Source organism: Colletotrichum fioriniae, assembly GCF_027942845.1.
Source record: "Colletotrichum fioriniae strain IMI 355084 chromosome Unknown scaffold_17, whole genome shotgun sequence".
NCBI lineage: Eukaryota > Fungi > Ascomycota > Sordariomycetes > Glomerellales > Glomerellaceae > Colletotrichum > Colletotrichum fioriniae.
Window position 1 is genome coordinate 54,398 of NW_027076853.1, and position 18,172 is coordinate 72,569.

An 18,172-nucleotide genomic window follows, 5' to 3' on the forward strand; every position below is an offset into this window, starting at 1 on the left:
TGAACCCCCAACTCCGACCGGCAACCCAGGAACCCCAACGATCAAAAATACGCATCAGGCATATTCCCCGACTCGTCATAATCCCCAAACGTATTATCCGGACCAGGCCAGCTTTGATAAAGCTCGAAGAGATCAGCAAAGGTCATCCCCGCCCCTCCCCGTCGAGCGCGTGCCGCTTCTCCGAACGCGGGACCGTAACCATACCATCCACCTCCATAGTGACCTGGTGGGGACTGGTAGCCCGGCCGGAAGGTACCGCCGTTTCTGCCGGGGCCATTAGCCGCCGGGTCGGGGTTGCGATCGCCTCCTCCCCCGCCACCCCCTTGGCCACCGAGACCATCGGTACGGCCCTGATCAGGTCCAGGTCCAGGTCCAGGTCCAGGTTCAGTGCCGGGGTCGGGACGGGGTTCGAATGTGCGACCGCCTCTACCGTTGCCGCCCATACTTCCTCTCCCTCCTCCTCCACCGAAACTTCCAAAGATATCCCCAAACAAATCCTCAAACCGAATCTCCTCCGTCGGGCCAAAATCATCCTCACCAACCTCTCCGTACCCATCACCAGGGCCCAAGCCAAACCCACCACCTCCGGCATCAGCCTCCTGCTGTCTCCGCCGCCAGTGCTCTCTCTGCAGTGCTTCAAGGAACGCTCTCGCAGCAGCAGAAGCCTCTCTCGCAGCATCGTTCTCGGGTCCAGTGCCGTCCATTCGGCGGAAGCCACCGAAATAGGCGTACCGCGGCTGTTGTTGTTGATCGCGTCGAGGTTGCTGCTCATCTTGCTCTTCTGGCTGCCACTGCGGATCGTGCCGGTGCCGCTGTTGATTCTGTTCTCGTTCCTGCTGCTGTTGCTGTTGCCGCCGCCGTTGCTCATTGCGCAAATTCTCCTCGTAGAAGCGACCCGTACCGTAGTAGATCCCTCCAGGTAGGCCACCGACGGGTATATCTCCATTCCCATAACGACGCTGCTGACGGCCTCCTCCCCCTCCAGAGCCAGAGCCTTGCAGGCCGCGAGGTGTGTTCCGACCAGAGCTGGCTTCGGAGTATCCGTCGAATACGTAAGCCATTGTAGCTGATCGCTCCTTGGAGGGCTTGGGATGTGGATTTTGAATATGAAAGAGCTTATTCTCTGCAGGCACCTTTTTGTTGCTTGATGTCGTTGTGATACTTGCTGTTGCCTCTGGTGTATAAAAGTAATACCGTGGCAGATGATACGTGAAAACATTGAGCCTATTTATATGTTTGCCAAATGTTGCACCAATTAGTGATTCACAGTTCTGTCTCGTTTGAGCATAGTGGTGGTGTGGAAGCGTGTTTGATCATTGATTGCTAGAGGCAAGCAGCTGTGATTCAGGAACCAAAGACACACATCACATGATTGTGGAAGCTTTCAACTCGGGTTATGAACTAGCATTTGTTACGGGCGCAGCAATTTGCGCCAAACGTCTATGTACTGGCTCCGATATCGTAGCGCATTGCCGCGATGAAAATAATACGGGCCCTCGCCCCCTGCACCGAGGGAGAGAACCGGCGTTTTATGTCTGTTTACCTGCTTTGATAGGTAAAGCTGGGTATAATAGAAAACATACATTACAGGTATCCAGGATCCGTTAAAACGTATGATGGCTCCTAAACAACGCCACGCAGAAAACAATCAAAGAAATGGGTAATTATGTCGCGGTAGTGCTTGTTTCGTTGCGCAAGGAGACGGGTCCTTGAAACCCTGTCGTTGGTCTGACGTTCTGCATCTCCATACCCTGGATGTCGACCTTTTGATCCCGGAGAGCACCGAGGCGTTGATCACCACCAATGTATCTCTTCTTGAATTGGTAGTAGGTGGGAGGCCTCGGCCGACAAAGGACGACGATCCAGTTCTTGAGCATGCTACCCTGAGTAAAGGCTCGGAACCGCTCTGCCTTGATGAACTTGTGGGAGTTGATATACTCCCTCGTGGTTTCGCCTCGCGCCATGAGGAAGATGTGGTAGCCCATGAGGGCAGCAGGGTATAAGAAGGCAATGAAGCCGTAGATGACCATGGCGAAGGGAACGCGGAAGTCGTCGATGGATTTACCAAAAGAAATGTCGGATCGGTGCATGTGTACGAGGATTTGGGCAAGGGAGGCGCCAAGAAGGTAGAGAGAGAGAAATGTTGCTGAGGAGACGAAAGCAAAGAAATATCGGTAGTTGCGTTTTCCGACGCAATTGTTGAGCCACACGCAGTGGTGGTCGTGGGTCTCGATGCAGTTGTCGCAAAGACGGCAGTGATGAGCCCGGGGAGGTCGCCAAATGTTACATGTTCTACAATGTTTTACTGGAACTTCCATGGCGGCCGTGGCTGACTCTGCTGACTTGATCAGCGTCCAGTCGTTGGTCGGGGGCCCCAGCCGGAGGGGATCCTCCGTCGAATCAGCCGGTGGAAAGGCATGAAGGTTTCGCGGCAAAATCTATGTGCGGTCAGCTATGTGTTTACTCAAGTTCGGGTGCCACAACTTACGCCTGGGTCCGACAGGGATGCGTGGAGGAACGAGGAAATGCAAATGTAGAAGACGTATCCGAAAGTGATGGGAATGGCAGGGCTGATATTGTGCCATATCCAAGGAGCTGAGAAGATGAAGAATAGGACCGCGGGGATGATTATGAATAGCCCAGTGGCTACGTTGACTGGCCGATGCTTGGTGTTCTGGAACCGGCCTCCCAAGCAGAAGACAGTGTTGCCTTCGAAGTACTGGAAAACATAGCCAAGGTTTGTCTTGGACTTCTTTAAGTTGTTCTTGTCGGCGGGTCTTGAAGAGTCTACGGGGTTGAGCTGCGGCGTGGATGCGGTCGATGAGAGCTTTTCGCCGCCAGGTAAAGTCCGGTTAGACTTGTTCTGATCGCTTCTACCCGGCAGCAAGAAACTTGAGCGGAAAGATCGGGGCGATTTGATGGGGCTAGGTTGATTGCCTCGTTCTCTGAAGCCCCTGTCGATATTGACGCTCAGGTTCCGGCTATTGCGCTGGTTCCGTTGCAGCGGGGTGACGCTCTCGGACATGCTACCGGCGGCATAGTGACCATGAGTCGGACTCGTGTTCGCTGTGATTCGATCGTACGTTCCTTGATCGGTGTATTCGGTTCCGCGAGATGGAGGTGGTCTCATATTGTCGTCGTCGCTGAGCTGTCGCTGGAGACGTGCAACGGGGTTCGATACGGGGTTTGAGATGACGCTGTGCCGAGCATTTGGTCCCCCACTGGCTACTGCCGCTGCAGCGGCGGCACTCTGGTTGTGTTCGGGCGTAGGTTCGGTATCCTCCAACGTAGGTTGCTGGCGGGTCGCAGGTCGTGAACCACCACGCTGGGCCTGCAACTTCTGCGAACTCATGGGACGAAAGAAGGCTGAAGACGTAAGAGACGGAACATGACTTCGGCTTGTCGAGCTGGGCGGTCTGCTGCTGATCGAACCAGCGGTACTGCCACCCCCGATGCTTCCCCTCTTCTCGTTGAGACTGGTAATGTAGTTCATCCGTGGCGGCGGGCCTCGTCTCCGGCCTTCGAGAGGTCCAGACATGCCTGTCTTGGCCGTCCCTGGCCGCGACATAGTTTCTGAAGCCAGACCAGATTTTCTGCGCGGGTTTTCGGATAAGGTCTGGGCTACGGCTTCCCCGCCGTCGTCGGACGCGATGTCGGTCATTCGCGATGAGATGATACTCGGCGGGCCTGGTCGGTCGGAGCGCCCAGGAAATTGAGGTTTTGGAAACCCTCCATCGTCGGTCGGCGTGCTAGGCCCACCGGCCTGTTCTTTTGAAGTCATTTTGGGCGCTGATGTTGCAGTTGGATCGGCGGCGCAACGATTATTGAAAGTTCGCAGGTTTCCTCCGCTATAACATGTCGCTTTTTTGACGTTGATCAAAAGGTACCGCAAGGTTGGAAGAAGAGCTTGTCGAGAGCGGCCGGGGGAAGGGTGGTGGTCGGTCTTAAAATCGGCGCTTTGACGTAAGGTTGTGATGACTATCGCGTGGGATGAAGGGTTCGGTAGGTACGGAGACTGGATCGTAGAAGGTTTGGAAAAGGCTGAAGCGCAAAAGTCTGCGGTCGGAATGTGGTATTAAAAAGAGGTCGTGCGAAGGAATAGGAAAAGGCCCGTGTATTAAGGCGAGGGAGCGAATCGGTTGGTATCGTTTGTCGTTGTATCGTGTAGAGAGAGTGGGAGAGAGAGAGAGAGAGAGAGACGGAGAAAGGAAGGTTGGGATGGCGGACGAGCCGTGAATGAGCGAAGCAAAGAAGGCGTCGGACAAGACTCAGAGTCTCGTCTTGTGCCTGGTGTTGCTTTTTCGAGACCAGAAAGCGACCCAGTCCAGGCATGGATTGCCCAACAGTGACGGAGAGGGATTGGATTGGAGCACCGCAGCGCAAGTCGGACGGGGGGGGTTTTCTTGGGTGCTGGGCAGGATTCGCTGTAAAACTTTACCTTACGGATACTGCGACCCAATGTAAGGGGCGGCACAACCTGGGTATCCGTGCTTTGTGCATCTGGAAGGTTGCATAGAGCCCTGGTTTGGTTTAGCCTGGATAGCGCAGGATGTAGCTGCCGTCTGTCATCACTAACATGCCTCCACCTGTCTTACTGCCACTTCTCGATAGTGCTTGCGCTCAAGCCCCCTGCGAAACGGCTTTGGCCGCGTTTTTATGCAGGCGCCGGTGCAACTAGGCCAGGCCAATTTAATTACAATTGCCGGATCTGGGTCCCAGCTTTAAATTGCTACAGCAGCAACAGGCCAACAGCACGCGGCGCCGCGATGGCTGCAGTGCCGGGGTGATGAGATGAGGAGCACGACGGACGAAGGAGCGTGTCTTTCGCTCAGGTACCCGTCGTCGATGCCTTTGCCCTACGAACATTCGGACACCACCAGTACGGATACAAAGCAGCAATTAGCATAAAACGCACAGGCCATAGTTGTTCTAGCCTTTGGTTTACTGTCCAGTCCCTACCAAACTGGCGATGTTTCTGAGCCTCCCGTTCCCTCGTTCTCATTGCTGGCATGTGAGGAATGCTAAACCGTTGTTTTGGTCTTACTTATATTCCGTGGCTTAAGACGCGTCTTGCCCCTCCATTGAACGCCGTTGAGCTGCTGCAACGCTGAGGGTTCCCGGAATGATCTCCCTAATCTGCTGGGTTGGTCCTCGCTCGGAACGCTTTCGTCCGAGCAGCATCGCCAGGGAAATGCTTGGGACACGGCACAAATAAAACCATTCGCACACAATCCAAGCATACGCCGCAGTGAATGAGACATCTTGGATCCGATCCTCGTCCATGAGATTCACTGCTTTAACATGTAAGAGGATGCGATTATGCCGCCATGGCCAGCACCAACGCTGCCTCATCCACCACATTATGGCTTGTTTGCTCAAACAAGGGATATCCTGACCATCTCGGGTCTTCTGACAGTTTATGGCTGTTTTGACAACCAACGCACGTTTCTGCGGATGAACCGCGCTCTACGGTCTCTAGCTACGTGCACATGAGCCTTATGATAGTTACTATTACCGAAGACCAGGTTTGGTATTGATCTCTAGTCAACCGCTATTGTCATCTTCTGAGCGACTGTAGATCTGTTTATCAGCGATCCATCATTGCTTCCCATTATGTCCGCGGACCCTTTGGGGGGACAAGGTCTCGACGACACTGAGAACTTGCTCTATAGTAAGCATTGCATCTCACACGCTCTCCAATCAATCCGGCGTAAACGCTACCGCTATAAAACGGGCTGTTGGTGCATGTCGATGCCCGTCGGTGGAGATGATAGCCCGGCACAACGAGAGACTTCCATGAAGAGAAGCACGCAAGTCTCTAAGGAACCATTTGCTCAAGATAAACTCCAAATCCCGAAGCATCGATCCCACAGATCCTAACTTCAATGCTGGCCTCTCAAAGACGGGAAGGCAGTCTCTTGGTCTGTAGTGAACTGTGAATCGACACTAGATATCTACTCTTGCGATGTCCAACATCGTTGCAGACCATGAAACTCAGGGAGTCACATTAGATTACGTTTGTCCATGATGAGCTTCAGCCAGTGAACCTTAAGTCTACATTCAGTACCTCCCCGTAAGCCTTGAAAGCTTCTCCAGATGTCGATTCAAAACAGCCCCCAATATAGCCATGGTCAGAGTGAAGGCGTCTCCATGTTGCCTTTCGTTGGTGGATACTACTCGCCATGACTCTCACATGCTAGGAAGCCGTTAGTCAGTTATACGGCTTAGCGGATTGAATGGCTTAAGCGCATAGTAGTCATCTAGCCGGTGTAGGATGAGGTAATGCCCACATCGCCATCGATTGACCAATCACCTTCCACCCATAAGCCCGGCCAATCGTTTCTCCCGAATTTCAACCTTGGGATCCTGTCTCGACGAACCTGAAGCTCCGAAATCATACGACAAGCCGACACTACTCACAACATCACACCTCAACGACACCCCGTCAACCACCGCAACAATGGCCTCCTTCGTCGCCCGCCGCGCCTTCTCTACCTCCATCCGCCGCTTCGCCGACGAGCAGGCCAAGCAGACCCTCACTCAGGAGTCTAAGCGCAACCCCGAGACCCTCGTGCGTGATATCCCGTCCATCCAGCCGAGATGCCCTTAGATCGACCCGTCCGCCGTCCAACCTCCACCGCATCCCTTCCCCCGCGAAGCCGAGCTTCGAGGTAGCCAGAATATATCGCTCAGTCTACGAAGAAGCGATAGTTGCGCAGAGGGATGCGGACGGCCTGGCTGGTAGCGGCGTCAAAAACAAATGCATGCAAGAAAGCCGGAATGGAAGGCTAATCGGAATTTTCGTCATACAGATCCTCGGCGGTGTCATGGTTGCTGCCCTCGGCGGTGCCGGCCTCTACTTCGGTACGTCTGAGGAATAATTGTGATATTCCCCTTGACGATTGGAATAGCCATTGATGTTTTTTCTGTCCCCGCGCAGGCCGCTCCCCCACCTCCTCTACCTCCGAGAGCCCCGTCCTGAAGGCCGGTATGCCCTGGGAGACCGACAGCGAGGGCAAGTACAAGTACCACCCCGGTGGCAACCCCGCAAACGAGCCCAGAGACGCTCCCAGCGCCGTCAACACTGTCATCATTCCCGATGTCACTCTCCCCAAGGTTCGTCTGATATACCTTTTCTGATTGATCCCGCCACGACGGAGAGACTCCGTTCTTGGGAGGTCGACTTTGCTCCAAGGCCCGGGATTCGTCGGGATTTGCAGCCGGAGGAGATAGCCGAGCTGACGCTTCATGACACAGGAATTGCACGAAAAGTACAACAAGTGGGGCAAGGACGGCTACCCTTAAAGAATTAGAGATACCTGCGTTGATAAGATGTGTTTTTGCACAGTATGTGCAACTGGCGGAAGGTGGTTTTCATGTGTAGATAGGGAGAATTCAGTTTTATCCACGTTTTTCTACCTAGGACAGCATCTCCAAAGTTGAAACTACATCACTCGGCCTCGCGGCTCATCAAGCGACGTTGGCCGATTTTATATGCTCGGAGACTCATGAAGGAAGATTTCATCTCAACATCTTCGCAGCAGGAAGCTCAATGGCATGCAATTGAATCATGAGGGCGAGTAAGAAAAATTCTCCCAAAAAAACAGCAATGCCTTGCCTCGGTGTCACCCAACTACCCAAAACACCCACCATTCGACTGACGCCCACAACACCACTCCCACACCCACACCCACACAAGTCTACATAAGCCGCCGGCCAATTTACGAGGCGAGCTGCTCAATCTCATCTCCCGTGAACCCAAAGAGGTACAACAAGTCCAACAAGCTCTCGCTGTTGAGTCTCGTATCAGCCTCCATCTGCACCCTCGGCTTAGCGTTCCACGCAACACCCAAGCCCGCCGCGCGCATCATCAGCAGATCGTTTGCGCCATCGCCCACGGCAACGACCTGCGACAGATCGATGCCCTCCTTGGCCGCAATCTCAATCAGCAGATCGTGCTTCCGCTCCTTGCCCACAATAAGACCCTTGACCTCTCCAGTGAGCTTTCCAGCATCGTCAATGACAACCTCATTGGCGTGCGCGTAGTCGATGCCCAGTTCGCCAGCCAACCAGCTCGTCAGGGGCAGGAACCCGCCCGACAGCACCGCGGTCTTCACACCGAGGCGCTTCAGAGCCTTGATCAGGCGGGGCACGCCCTTCGTCACGTCCAGGACGGGCCGCAGCTGCTCGAAGCAGGATGCGGGCAGACCCTTGAGGAGCTGCACGCGCTCGCGGAACGCGGCGTCGAACTCAAGCTCGCCGAGCATGGCGCGGTGCGTGATGTCGGCGACGCGCGCGGCCAGGTCGGGCGGGTCCGTGAGCGTCGCGGCGAGCAGGTCGATGACCTCCTGCGTGATGAGGGTGCTGTCCATGTCAAAGACTACGAGGCGTGGGTGCCGGCGCCACAGGGTGTCGGGCTGCAGCGCGACGTCGACGCTCCACTCCCTCTCGAAGCGGTAGATGAGCTCGTGCCGCCGCAGGTCCGTCAGGCTGAGGTAGCTCTGGCAGGGGGCCGGGTCGAGGGTCAGCTCGACGACGCGCGGGTTCTCCTGGCTGTCGAGGCAGCGGTGGGAGGAGCTGTAGTCGGACTCGCCGGCTGGGAGAGGGAAGGTCGACATGAGGTGCAGGAACGAGGTCACGCACATGGGCGAGACGTGGGAGCCGTACAGGTGGTCGAGCTTCTCGGGCTCGAGGGTCGGGGGTTCGAGGGGAAAGGACTCGGGGTCCTGGGTCGGCGCGAAGTTGGCCGGGAGGGACTCCTTGCCGCTGGCGCTGTCGGAGGTGAGGGTCGGGGGGGATGCGACACGGCTGCCGCTTGCTCCGCCGTCCGCTGTCGTCGTGTGGTGGCCGACGCTATCGCCGCTGTTCGGTTTATAGAAGAGCGTGGCCACCAGGCGCGACTGCTTCTTCCCACCCGCGGGCGCGCAATTGGGGTGCGAGTAGCTGTGGTTCAGGCCGCTGCGGATAGTGGGCGGGTTGTCCTCCGAGGGGATGCCGTTGAAGCCCGCATAGTGCTTGTGGCTGGCGTTCTGGTTGTGCTGCTTTGGCGGGGAGACGGAGACGTTGCTCAGGTCCTCGACGACAGTGTCGATGCCGAAGCGGCTCTCTGGGTGCTGGGGAGGCCGGTACTGCTGGTGCTCGCGCAGGAAGGAGCTGCTCCTCATGGACGAGGTCAGCTGAGGTCGGGGCGACGTTGTCGACTTGGCGGGGCTTGCGTCGGCCATGGCGTAAATGATTTCTCTCGTATATTTTCTCTACGGCGGGCTCAAACTACGGTGGTCCGAGACGGAGACAAGGCTGGGACGGAGGGTGAACGGGACACTGAGAGACGGGACGGATAGAGGACGATGCAGGAGGTGGAAGGGACCTTCAGCAACAGCTGTCGGCGACGGCAGCGGCGGCTTGGAAGATTGCGGGGAGACAAAGAGAGAAAGCGCGAGAGAGGTGGAGGAGGGGTAAAGACAGAAGCTCGGGGCCCGGCGTGGTGGTGAACGTGAAGCTTAAAGACTCAGCTCAACTTAGTAGCCCTCATTGTTTCGAAAGGTAAAACATATTGGCGTGGTTGGACGACAGACGATAGAGAGAGAGAGAGGATGGGGCCTCGCGGCGGAGGGCTGGCGGGCGCTGGTGCACTGTGAAGTCTGACTGTGCGCCCCGCCTCGCCGTCACTGGTCCGGATCCGAACGAGGCCCCGCAACTCCCGTGTCCCGACGTCTTGGGCGGCGCGCCATTGGCTGAGCTAGGCGTCGCATGGCAAGCTCTCCCGTGGGACCTTCCTTGAGCCGTGGACCGTGGTTTTCCCCAAAGTGGACGCCAGAATCACGTGGTTACCCCTCCTAAAATTCTTTTCTGAACTTCTGATAAGCTGAAGGGGGGAAAGGAGGCCCGATCCGAATGACATGGTGAGGCTCAATTACATCACTGTGAGGTCGGTCAGTCATCTCCGGGTTCCGTCCAGGGTGAAAGGAGAAAACTTTGGCCAGAAGTCCGAACACGTGAGCTGGAAGCCAAGTATGAGAAAGTCACCCTTCCGACGATCTGCGGGACCATCAGCCTCGCCCGAATCTATGTACCGACGCTGGTCGTCAAGGGAAGGGAGCGTCAGGAACGATGCCAGGACAGCCCTATCGCCGTACTAGCGTACGCAGAATCACGCACTGGCCTGCCGCACCTTACCCTACCTTGGTCACCTACTGTGTTGGTCATTGGCAGGCACGCAGTACAGCCTGGCCTTGGCTTTTTTTTCGTCCGCTGGCAGGTTTGTCATCCACCAGTCACCGCGTCGACCGAAAACTGATCATTGCTTCAGGAGCTGGCTCCGCTGATAGAGAGCCGGAGCCGCGCGGAAATAAGACGCACGCTTGCACCAGACACCGAACACCAGACACTGTCCACATCATGGAGACTAGGCCAGATGCCATCTGTCCGGAGCCTAGACTCCACGCTCTTTCCAGAACGGCGCAGCGGCAGGGAGCCGTAATCGGCATGTCTGTCTGCCTCTCCATCTGCGTCTGCTTCTGCTTTGGCCAAGGGAGGCAGACAACGGCGCAGGATGATGAATGAGCGGTCATCCAAGTGGAAGCCCTCACAGCTGTCCCTGCCAACACATCTCCGGTCACTTGTGGATGTCGAAATGTTGGCCAAGAAACAAAAGGGTCCAAGAAGCCTTGGTCTGCTCAGTTTCCTTGGTTGAAGTACCTACTCTGAGTCATTGAACCGAATCACAATGAGAGCGTTTCCTCATGATCTCGCAGACAGATGGAGGTTCGCACCCCATTCATTTAAAGAGGCGCTGGACGCGGCGAATGTCTAAGCTCCTTCTCGGAACAAGTCGGTAAACGAAGTGCGTTTCCGCGGTGTTAGCGGTCGAAACACATCTGGTGTTGAAACCCAACTGTGGGTTTGTCAGAAAATATCGCAGGCGAGTAGCCATGGATGATGCCCTTGATCGGAGACGAAACTCGCATGGTGACTGGTTGGGCGATGGAGATACGTTGTCCGGCGTGGGATTGCTGACATTGACAGAGAGGCGCAGACCACCTCCTCCGGCTCATCCACACCGACGGCCGGGCGGGTACCGATTGCCGTGCCGCGCCGATGTGTTTTGTCAGGACCGATTGCCGGGACCACATACACTAGGCCAAGCCGACTAGTGGCCCGGGCGAAATCACGTCTTATGGCATCATCATGGCGAACTTACACCAGCGTTTCTGTTCAACGACAAGATCTTCCCCCTTTGAGCCCCTATTTTCGACCGCGCTCATCGTGAACCAGATAATGAGGAGAACCCCAACCCTCGGTGATCACGGAGGAGGAGTCCGGCCCCAAATATCTATACTCTGAACGTCACGGCTCCCGGCTTTCGGGGCCGGCTGTTGGGGAAAGTTTGCCATTGTCAACATCCACTCCGGCGTCCGGGGCGATGGCGCAATTGCGGGATGTTCGACGGTACGGAGCAACCCCTGCGACCTATGACCAATCACCTTGCACCGTCTTCGTCACGAAAGGTTTAGCGTCGATGTCGTGATTGCTCCCAGACCACGCCTCTTGCTTAGAGATGCAAATTCCTCAGCGCTTGTTCAATGCGATGCTCCAAACAAGCTGCGATTGCGCAATAGTTGGGAAGCGGGCTCTCGTCCCTAAGTCCCTCTCTCGGCCTTTGGTTCGATCGGGGCTCCTGTCTGAGAATGGGTTGGAAAGCAAATTAGTAATGTTGCTTGGTGATGCCCTGTGCCCAATATGAACAAGTCCTCCTCTTCCCGCCTCTTTAACTCGCGGTGTAAGTTCTGCCTGCCTTAAGTGCCTCTTGTCCTCATAAAACAACTACTGCCTTCTTCCTCTTCTCTGATCTGAGCATCTGAACTCACTTTCCCCAGCTTCAGCATCTTGCGTCATTTGCCTTTTATCCATCTTGTCTCTTGATCAAAGCCTTGTCGAGTGAATTATACCCCGGGTTTTCAACACACACCCCCTCTTACAACCACTACTCGTCATATACCCGTGGTGCCTCGCAACCACACTCTGTCCACTCACCAAAACCCCTCCTCCGTCAACTCATACATAACCTCACACAATGGCTGCTGTTGCTGAGCCCACGACGCAGACGTCCTCCGTCGAGTCGTCTCCTCGGTTGAACGCCGCCGATGCGGCAAAGCTTGACCGCGTCGAAGTCGAGTCCGGATATGGTTCCGCCACAGATGCCTCATCGACATCGTCGTCCATCCCCGCGCTCCCCTTGATCTCCCTCACCCAACCCCACCTCAAGCACCTCAACGACCAGCTCGAGAATATGCACCCCCTCGACATCCTCCGCTTCTCCAAGATCATGTTCCCCAACCTCTTCCAGTCGACCGCCTTTGGCCTCACCGGCCTCGTCACCCTCGACATGCTCTCCAAGATCCAAAAGGAGAACCCTTCCGCCGCCAACGTCGACCTCATCTTCCTCGACACCCTCTACCACTTCAAGGAGACCCACACCCTCGTCGACCGCATCCAGGAGCGCTACCCCAACGTCGCCCTCCACATCTTCAAGCCCTACGGCGTCGCCTCCACCGAAGAGTTCGAGGCCATGTACGGCCCCAAGCTCTGGGAGACCGAGGCCGAGATGTACGACTGGATCGCCAAGGTCGAGCCCCTCCAGCGCGCCTACCAGGAGCTCGGCGTCGCCGCCATCCTCACCGGCCGCCGCCGCTCCCAGGGCGGCGCCCGCGACAAGATGCCCGTCATCGAGGTCGACGACGAGCGCGGCGTCATCAAGATCAACCCCATGGCCAGCTGGTCCTTCAAGCAGGTGCAAGAGTACATCAAAACCCACAACGTCCCCTACAACGACCTCCTCGACCAGGGCTACAAGTCCGTCGGCGACTGGCACTCCACCGTCCCCGTCAAGGAGGGCGAGGACGAGCGCGCCGGCCGCTGGAAGGGCCAGCAGAAGACCGAGTGCGGCATCCACAACAAGAAGTCGCGCTACGCCCAGTACCTCGAGGAGATGGAGCGCAAGGCCGTCGAGGCCAAGGGCGCCGCCCCCGCGTCGTCGGCTGAGGCGGCCAAGCAGGGCGAGGCGGCCATCGCGCCCATCGTCAAGGCGGAGAGGGAGGAGCAGGCTATCGCATCGATCTAGCAGCGTTGTTTTTTGGCTCTGGTGCGATTTGGGATTTGCTTTCTTTATTAATGACCTGTATATACATGATGCATGACGGCGTTCAGGGAGGAAACAAAAATCAAGGGACGGTACGGGACAGCATGCAGGCGTTCCGGATGAATCCAGGCCATGGGCCAGGAGGTATCTCGCGTTCGGCGGATACTCGATTCTACTTTGTAGGTAGCATAAGCAAAAGAGACATTATGAATCAATCAATCAATCGATCAATCAAACTTGAAGATCTTAACTGAGACGTGAAGTGAGGAAAGAGATGCGGTGAGGCTCTAATCTCTGTGTTCCACAGGGACCCCGCATTCGGAGGATTAGTGGAAACCACTGACGGTGTATTTTAAGATCATAACACATTCTAAGTGAAATTTTGGTGTGGCAAAGATAGCCCACTGACATGTCATCTGCAAAGCTTAATTTTGACAGTTAGATTGGTTCAGATGACATCTCGTGACCACCTTCCCAAATCTACAACGATGGGTTACTCATAAAGCACTACTGCAATCATATGGTTCTCCATTAAACTGGGAAGATTGTGTGATTTTGACATTGCAAGACAGAAACCTTGAAGCGCCTGGAGTTGGTTGGCCAGCTCAATTCAAGCCAACTAATTGAACACAAAGCTGGGTCGCAAGCAGCTCCTGACGAACTCATTGACACCCAGGCAAGAAACGTGATTCAAGCTCATGGTAGAGTACTTGCTCACACAGAAAAGTACTCCAATATGAGCACTGAGCTTCAACGTAACTTACTACGTGCTGCTCACAGAGAATGAATAATGGGCGGGATAACTTGAATGATGTATAATAAAGGTCAGCCGGGCAAAAGGCCTGTCTCATAGTACATGAGTAACCTGCATTGCTCTTTTTTGCTTAGGTAACTAAGAGTTTCTCCAACTGTAATGTCTAAAGATGTGATACCTCAAGAAAATTAGAAACGTTGTTGCTTTCATGGCCAGGTCAGTTATTTGTAAAAATAATGCCATCTAATCATAATCCAACGACTATGCGTAATGAGTAGTCAGAGATAGCCGCGATTAGTATTACAGCCAAGGATAAGATACAAGGACGCAAACAACGTATCGATGGATATTTAGGCGATATGTATTGCTCGTAGGTGGCAAAAGTCACGATTCTTCTTTCTATCTAGTCATCCTCTCCGTCTATTATACACGACGTTTCGCCACAACGAACCGTAGGATAGTGATAATTTGTTCGCTTCATGATATCATGGCAGCAGAGAGCCCTTGAAAGTATCATCGAGATCAGCTGACGCAACAGACATGAGCGATTTCCCAGGTCATTTTACCCGGACGTAAATCAAATGAGTGCACCACATGTTCGGACTCTCCCGAGGTCTCCCCTGCATCAAATCAGGCACGTATTCAGGAAGCAGAATCAGAGTCCTACGATAAGCAGTATACCGCAGACTCTGGGCATCCAAGATACCGGCGCCGTCGGGCGAATGAACGGAGCACATACACGTACAGCTAGGGACATCGATCACCGACTTGGCAGCGGTCAAGTCAGATGATATATCAAAAACGCAACACCATACGTATTAAATAACCTGATTCAAAGAAAATCTTCTCTGGTTCACTAGTTTCCTAGGGTAGCATCGGAGGGTAGGGTAATATAAAAGAAGCTTGGGTTCGCCGGCTTCCGCCCCGAAGATGCACTGTGTACAGAGTAACGAAATCGCACGGCCGGGATACCTCACAGAACTGACGACCGCACACTTTTTTCATTTCACATGAGTCTGGCTTGCGGGCAGACTTCACTTACACGCAAGCCCAGCGTCAAAAAAACCAGCTCAACGCCCAACGCCCCACGCACGCCCGACCTCCCTGTCTTCTTCCATTTCACAGCAACCGAATCAGTCAAGCTGCAGAAGAGAAACACCTAGTGCCACCAAGGACTTCTTTCACCGGGTTGAGTGAGAGGAACACCCCTCTCCGTTGAAAAAAACACCCCACCACAATACACTCAAGTCCAAGGTCGCATGAATTTCTACCAAGTCTAAGGTACCTAAGAGCATAGGAGGGAAAGCAGCACCATGGCACCGCAGCAGAAGAAGCAAGGACACCAACAGCTGCCCGTCCCACCAGCGACCTTCACCACCCGCAAACACAAGATCCTGGAACAGCTCAGTGTGCCCGACGCAGAGTACACCGACGCCTCGCCCAAGGGGTCCGTGGATGTCGGCATCCGCGAGCTGATTGACGAGCTCAATGCCCTCGACGGCTTCGTCACGACGAGCAGCTGCGCGGGGCGCGTCAGCGTGTTCCTCGAAGGGCGTAAGGCGGGAGGAGGAGCTGCGGGAACGGATCAGCGGGCAGCGGCAGCAGCTGCAGTAGCAGTCCCATCATCTTCTGAAGACAACCAAGGCGATGGTACCCCTGCCGCCGCGGTCCTCGAGACGATAGCTGGACCCGGGGGAAAGGGAGGCGGAGGCACGTGGCTGTTCGTATCGCATGATCCCGTCCCCGGATCGCACAACAACGACGAGGATCTGCTGCGCTTGTTTGGTCTCGTGGACGAAGAGGCTGGCAGAGGAGCAGGACAGGAACCTGGACAGGCTGTCGGAGTATCGGGTCGCTCTCAGTCTGGGCGACGGAAGCGGCTTGTTCACTTCAAATTCGAGCCCATGGTATGCAAGGCCGTCCCCCGTTTTCTCTCATGCATGATTTCATTTACACCGACACACATACATACACACACACACACACCTAATCTTACCCGCCTCACACCAAGGCACTCACTACCACCAAACTCCCCCACACCTGACAACTCTACAGGTGAACAAGACTCACATGACTGACATACCACTCCACCCCCGGCATAGATCCTCCACGTCCTCACAGCATCTCTATCCCACGCCCAGCTCCTCCTCAAATGCGCCCTCGCAGCAGGCTTCCGCGAAAGCGGCGCCCTGAACCTCCTCCCCACCGCATCACAAGGCGAAGACGATGACGATGCCTCGGCCTCGTCGTCATCGTCATCACCCGTGACGCCAATGGTGGGCGTAAGAACAATGGGCCTCGCCCTCGAGTCTCTAATCGGCTACGTCGATGAAGACGCCACCGAAGGCAGCGCTGGCACCGCACGCCGGCACTGCACCGTCACGCCAGACTACCTCCGCGACCTGCTCTATATCGCCAACGAGCGCTTCGTGGAGAACGCCGCCCGCATCGCGCGGTTCCGCACCGCTCTGCAGGAGGCCGTCGCCGGACCCCCGCCAAAGATGGGCGAGGGCGGCGCCGCGTGGGAGGACGCTGACGCCAGGAGGGAGCGGAAGAGGGCCGAGGGTCTGCGGCGGAAGGAGGAGGTATTGGCTGCTAGACTGAAGACGGAGCAGCAGAAAGAGCAGAAGGCTCCGTCAGAGGAACAAGGGCCGATAGAGCTATTGACTGAGATATGAAAAGTAACCAAAAATAAAAGACTTCCATTAAGGGGGAGGTGATGTGAACCAAAATTCATTCGCCATCTAAACACTTTTGTCTCTTGCATCATTTGCCCGCCAGTAGCATGTTGTTACACTTTCACGACCTACTGCCCTGCTTCTTCTCTTGATCCAGCGCATCTCTCTAACCCCCTTCATGGCCCACAAGAAACGCAAAAAAGAAAACCTTCATCAAGTCCATCTCCTCCCAGGGCCTCTCAGGGAGACCCAGAGAAAAGAAGGGACTCAAGCATAATCCTCCCCCTTCACCAACTCACGAGACAATCTTCTCAACCCACCCCTTCTCTAACCGCTTCACCTCCTCCTTGAAAGCTTCAACCTCCTGCCAGCAATCGAGCGGCCGGCGGTCATTATCCCGCAGACACCGCACGACGTTGCCGCGCGCCGTCTCAACGCCCTCGGGCAGGTCGCGCACCTTTTTGCGCTCGGCCAGCTTGGCGCGCAGGACCTCGACCTCCTTCTTGACGCTCTCGTGGCTGCGCTGGCCCTCGGGCGCGGGCTTGTCCTCGGTAGCGATCTTGTCGTGGGCGAGGCGGAGGGCCTCTGACTCCTTGGCCTGCAGGCGCTTCAGCTCCTCGGCGACGCGGCGCTGGATTTGGATCTCGGTGAGTTGCGTGCGGGATGCGTCGGTCTGTTTGTTTTGGGGCGAGAGGTTAGCTTGAGGAGGTTTGACTTATTGCGGGAATAGATGCGCCAACGGGGGTGAGGGATGAAGTATGGATGGAAAACGTCGAGGCGGAGGACTAAACTCCGATTGGGGCATTTGATGTAGAGCTTTTCATCGGGAGGGTTCCGGTTCATATGGGGGAGGCAGCATTTACCTCATGGCTGGTCTGCAGGGACTCGACGAGGTCGTGGGAGATGCCGCTGGGCGAGCTGCTACGCGCGTATTGGATCAGCCGACGGATTCTGCGAGCGGGGGGGCAATTGGGATGAACTTACGCCTTCCACAGGTGTGGAGGCGTGCTGGAGGACGGCTTTGACTCGCTGGCACCCATGATTGCGGCCTCAATGGCTGGAGAGGTGATTTGAATGTTTGGCCGTGATGGTATGGAATTTTCCGGACCGTGACAGACGGTCGTCAAGCTGCAAGCTCCGATGGGCCGGCGAAGGTGCACGTGACAGCCATCATGTTCCGCGACCTTAGTCATCAGGAAGACATGAACCACTAAGGATTATGTCATCTTGAGGGATACCTCGGCGGAGCCTGCTTACATAAGGTCACAAGGGAACCAGCGGGATTGCGGGCCACGAGCCAGAATGATGTTTTGAGTGTTCGGACAGCTGTTGCGGGCTGGTGCCGATTTCTCATTGCCCATATTCCGTTCTGCCTTACCCACAACACGCAGGTTCTGGACATTGTTCTGGAAGCTTTTGGAGACGAGCACTATCTCCCTAACCTCTGGCCGGCCGCATCCACAGTGACCCCCGCGCTCCTACCAGCGTGGCCCTTGGACCAGGTATTTCATCATCCCATCTTGTTTCAAGGATCGCAGTCAACAGATAGGCGGAGTTGGCAGATGGGGGTAATCCAAGTTTGCTTTCTGGTTCATCAAGATT

General features: G+C 55.5%; 7 protein-coding genes across 7 annotated transcripts; 3 read left to right on the forward strand and 4 right to left on the reverse strand.

Annotated features, from left to right (window-relative positions):
• Positions 1 to 41: 41 nt before the first annotated feature.
• On the reverse strand, positions 42 to 1,061 carry N0V96_011227 (uncharacterized protein; the record flags this gene model as incomplete). The annotated part of the gene is made up of 1 exon (XM_065759206.1): positions 42 to 1,061. The coding sequence occupies one exon, from the start codon at positions 1,059 to 1,061 to the stop codon at positions 42 to 44; it is 1,020 nt and encodes a 339-aa protein (XP_065612103.1).
• Positions 1,062 to 1,664: 603 nt separating this feature from the next.
• Positions 1,665 to 3,781, reverse strand: ERF2 (Eukaryotic peptide chain release factor GTP-binding subunit; the record flags this gene model as incomplete). The annotated part of the gene is made up of 2 exons (XM_053199284.2): positions 1,665 to 2,438; positions 2,489 to 3,781. The coding sequence occupies 2 exons, from the start codon at positions 3,779 to 3,781 to the stop codon at positions 1,665 to 1,667; spliced, it is 2,067 nt and encodes a 688-aa protein (XP_053043267.2).
• Positions 3,782 to 6,460: 2,679 nt separating this feature from the next.
• Positions 6,461 to 7,305, forward strand: N0V96_011229 (uncharacterized protein; the record flags this gene model as incomplete). The annotated part of the gene is made up of 4 exons (XM_053199283.1): positions 6,461 to 6,571; positions 6,813 to 6,864; positions 6,941 to 7,116; positions 7,258 to 7,305. 4 exons carry the CDS (start codon positions 6,461 to 6,463, stop codon positions 7,303 to 7,305), a joined length of 387 nt encoding a protein of 128 aa, XP_053043266.1.
• Positions 7,306 to 7,721: 416 nt separating this feature from the next.
• Positions 7,722 to 9,224, reverse strand: SER2 (Phosphoserine phosphatase; the record flags this gene model as incomplete). Its single annotated transcript, XM_053199282.1, has 1 exon — positions 7,722 to 9,224. One exon carries the CDS (start codon positions 9,222 to 9,224, stop codon positions 7,722 to 7,724), a length of 1,503 nt encoding a protein of 500 aa, XP_053043265.1.
• Positions 9,225 to 12,073: 2,849 nt separating this feature from the next.
• MET16 (3'-phosphoadenylsulfate reductase) lies at positions 12,074 to 13,120 on the forward strand (the record flags this gene model as incomplete). The annotated part of the gene is made up of 1 exon (XM_053199281.1): positions 12,074 to 13,120. The coding sequence occupies one exon, from the start codon at positions 12,074 to 12,076 to the stop codon at positions 13,118 to 13,120; it is 1,047 nt and encodes a 348-aa protein (XP_053043264.1).
• A 2,085-nt stretch (positions 13,121 to 15,205) lies between these two features.
• Positions 15,206 to 16,570, forward strand: N0V96_011232 (uncharacterized protein; the record flags this gene model as incomplete). Its single annotated transcript, XM_053199280.1, has 2 exons — positions 15,206 to 15,799; positions 15,995 to 16,570. The coding sequence occupies 2 exons, from the start codon at positions 15,206 to 15,208 to the stop codon at positions 16,568 to 16,570; spliced, it is 1,170 nt and encodes a 389-aa protein (XP_053043263.1).
• A 295-nt stretch (positions 16,571 to 16,865) lies between these two features.
• N0V96_011233 (uncharacterized protein) lies at positions 16,866 to 17,610 on the reverse strand (the record flags this gene model as incomplete). The annotated part of the gene is made up of 3 exons (XM_065759207.1): positions 16,866 to 17,243; positions 17,434 to 17,488; positions 17,555 to 17,610. 3 exons carry the CDS (start codon positions 17,608 to 17,610, stop codon positions 16,866 to 16,868), a joined length of 489 nt encoding a protein of 162 aa, XP_065612104.1.
• Positions 17,611 to 18,172: the final 562 nt, after the last annotated feature.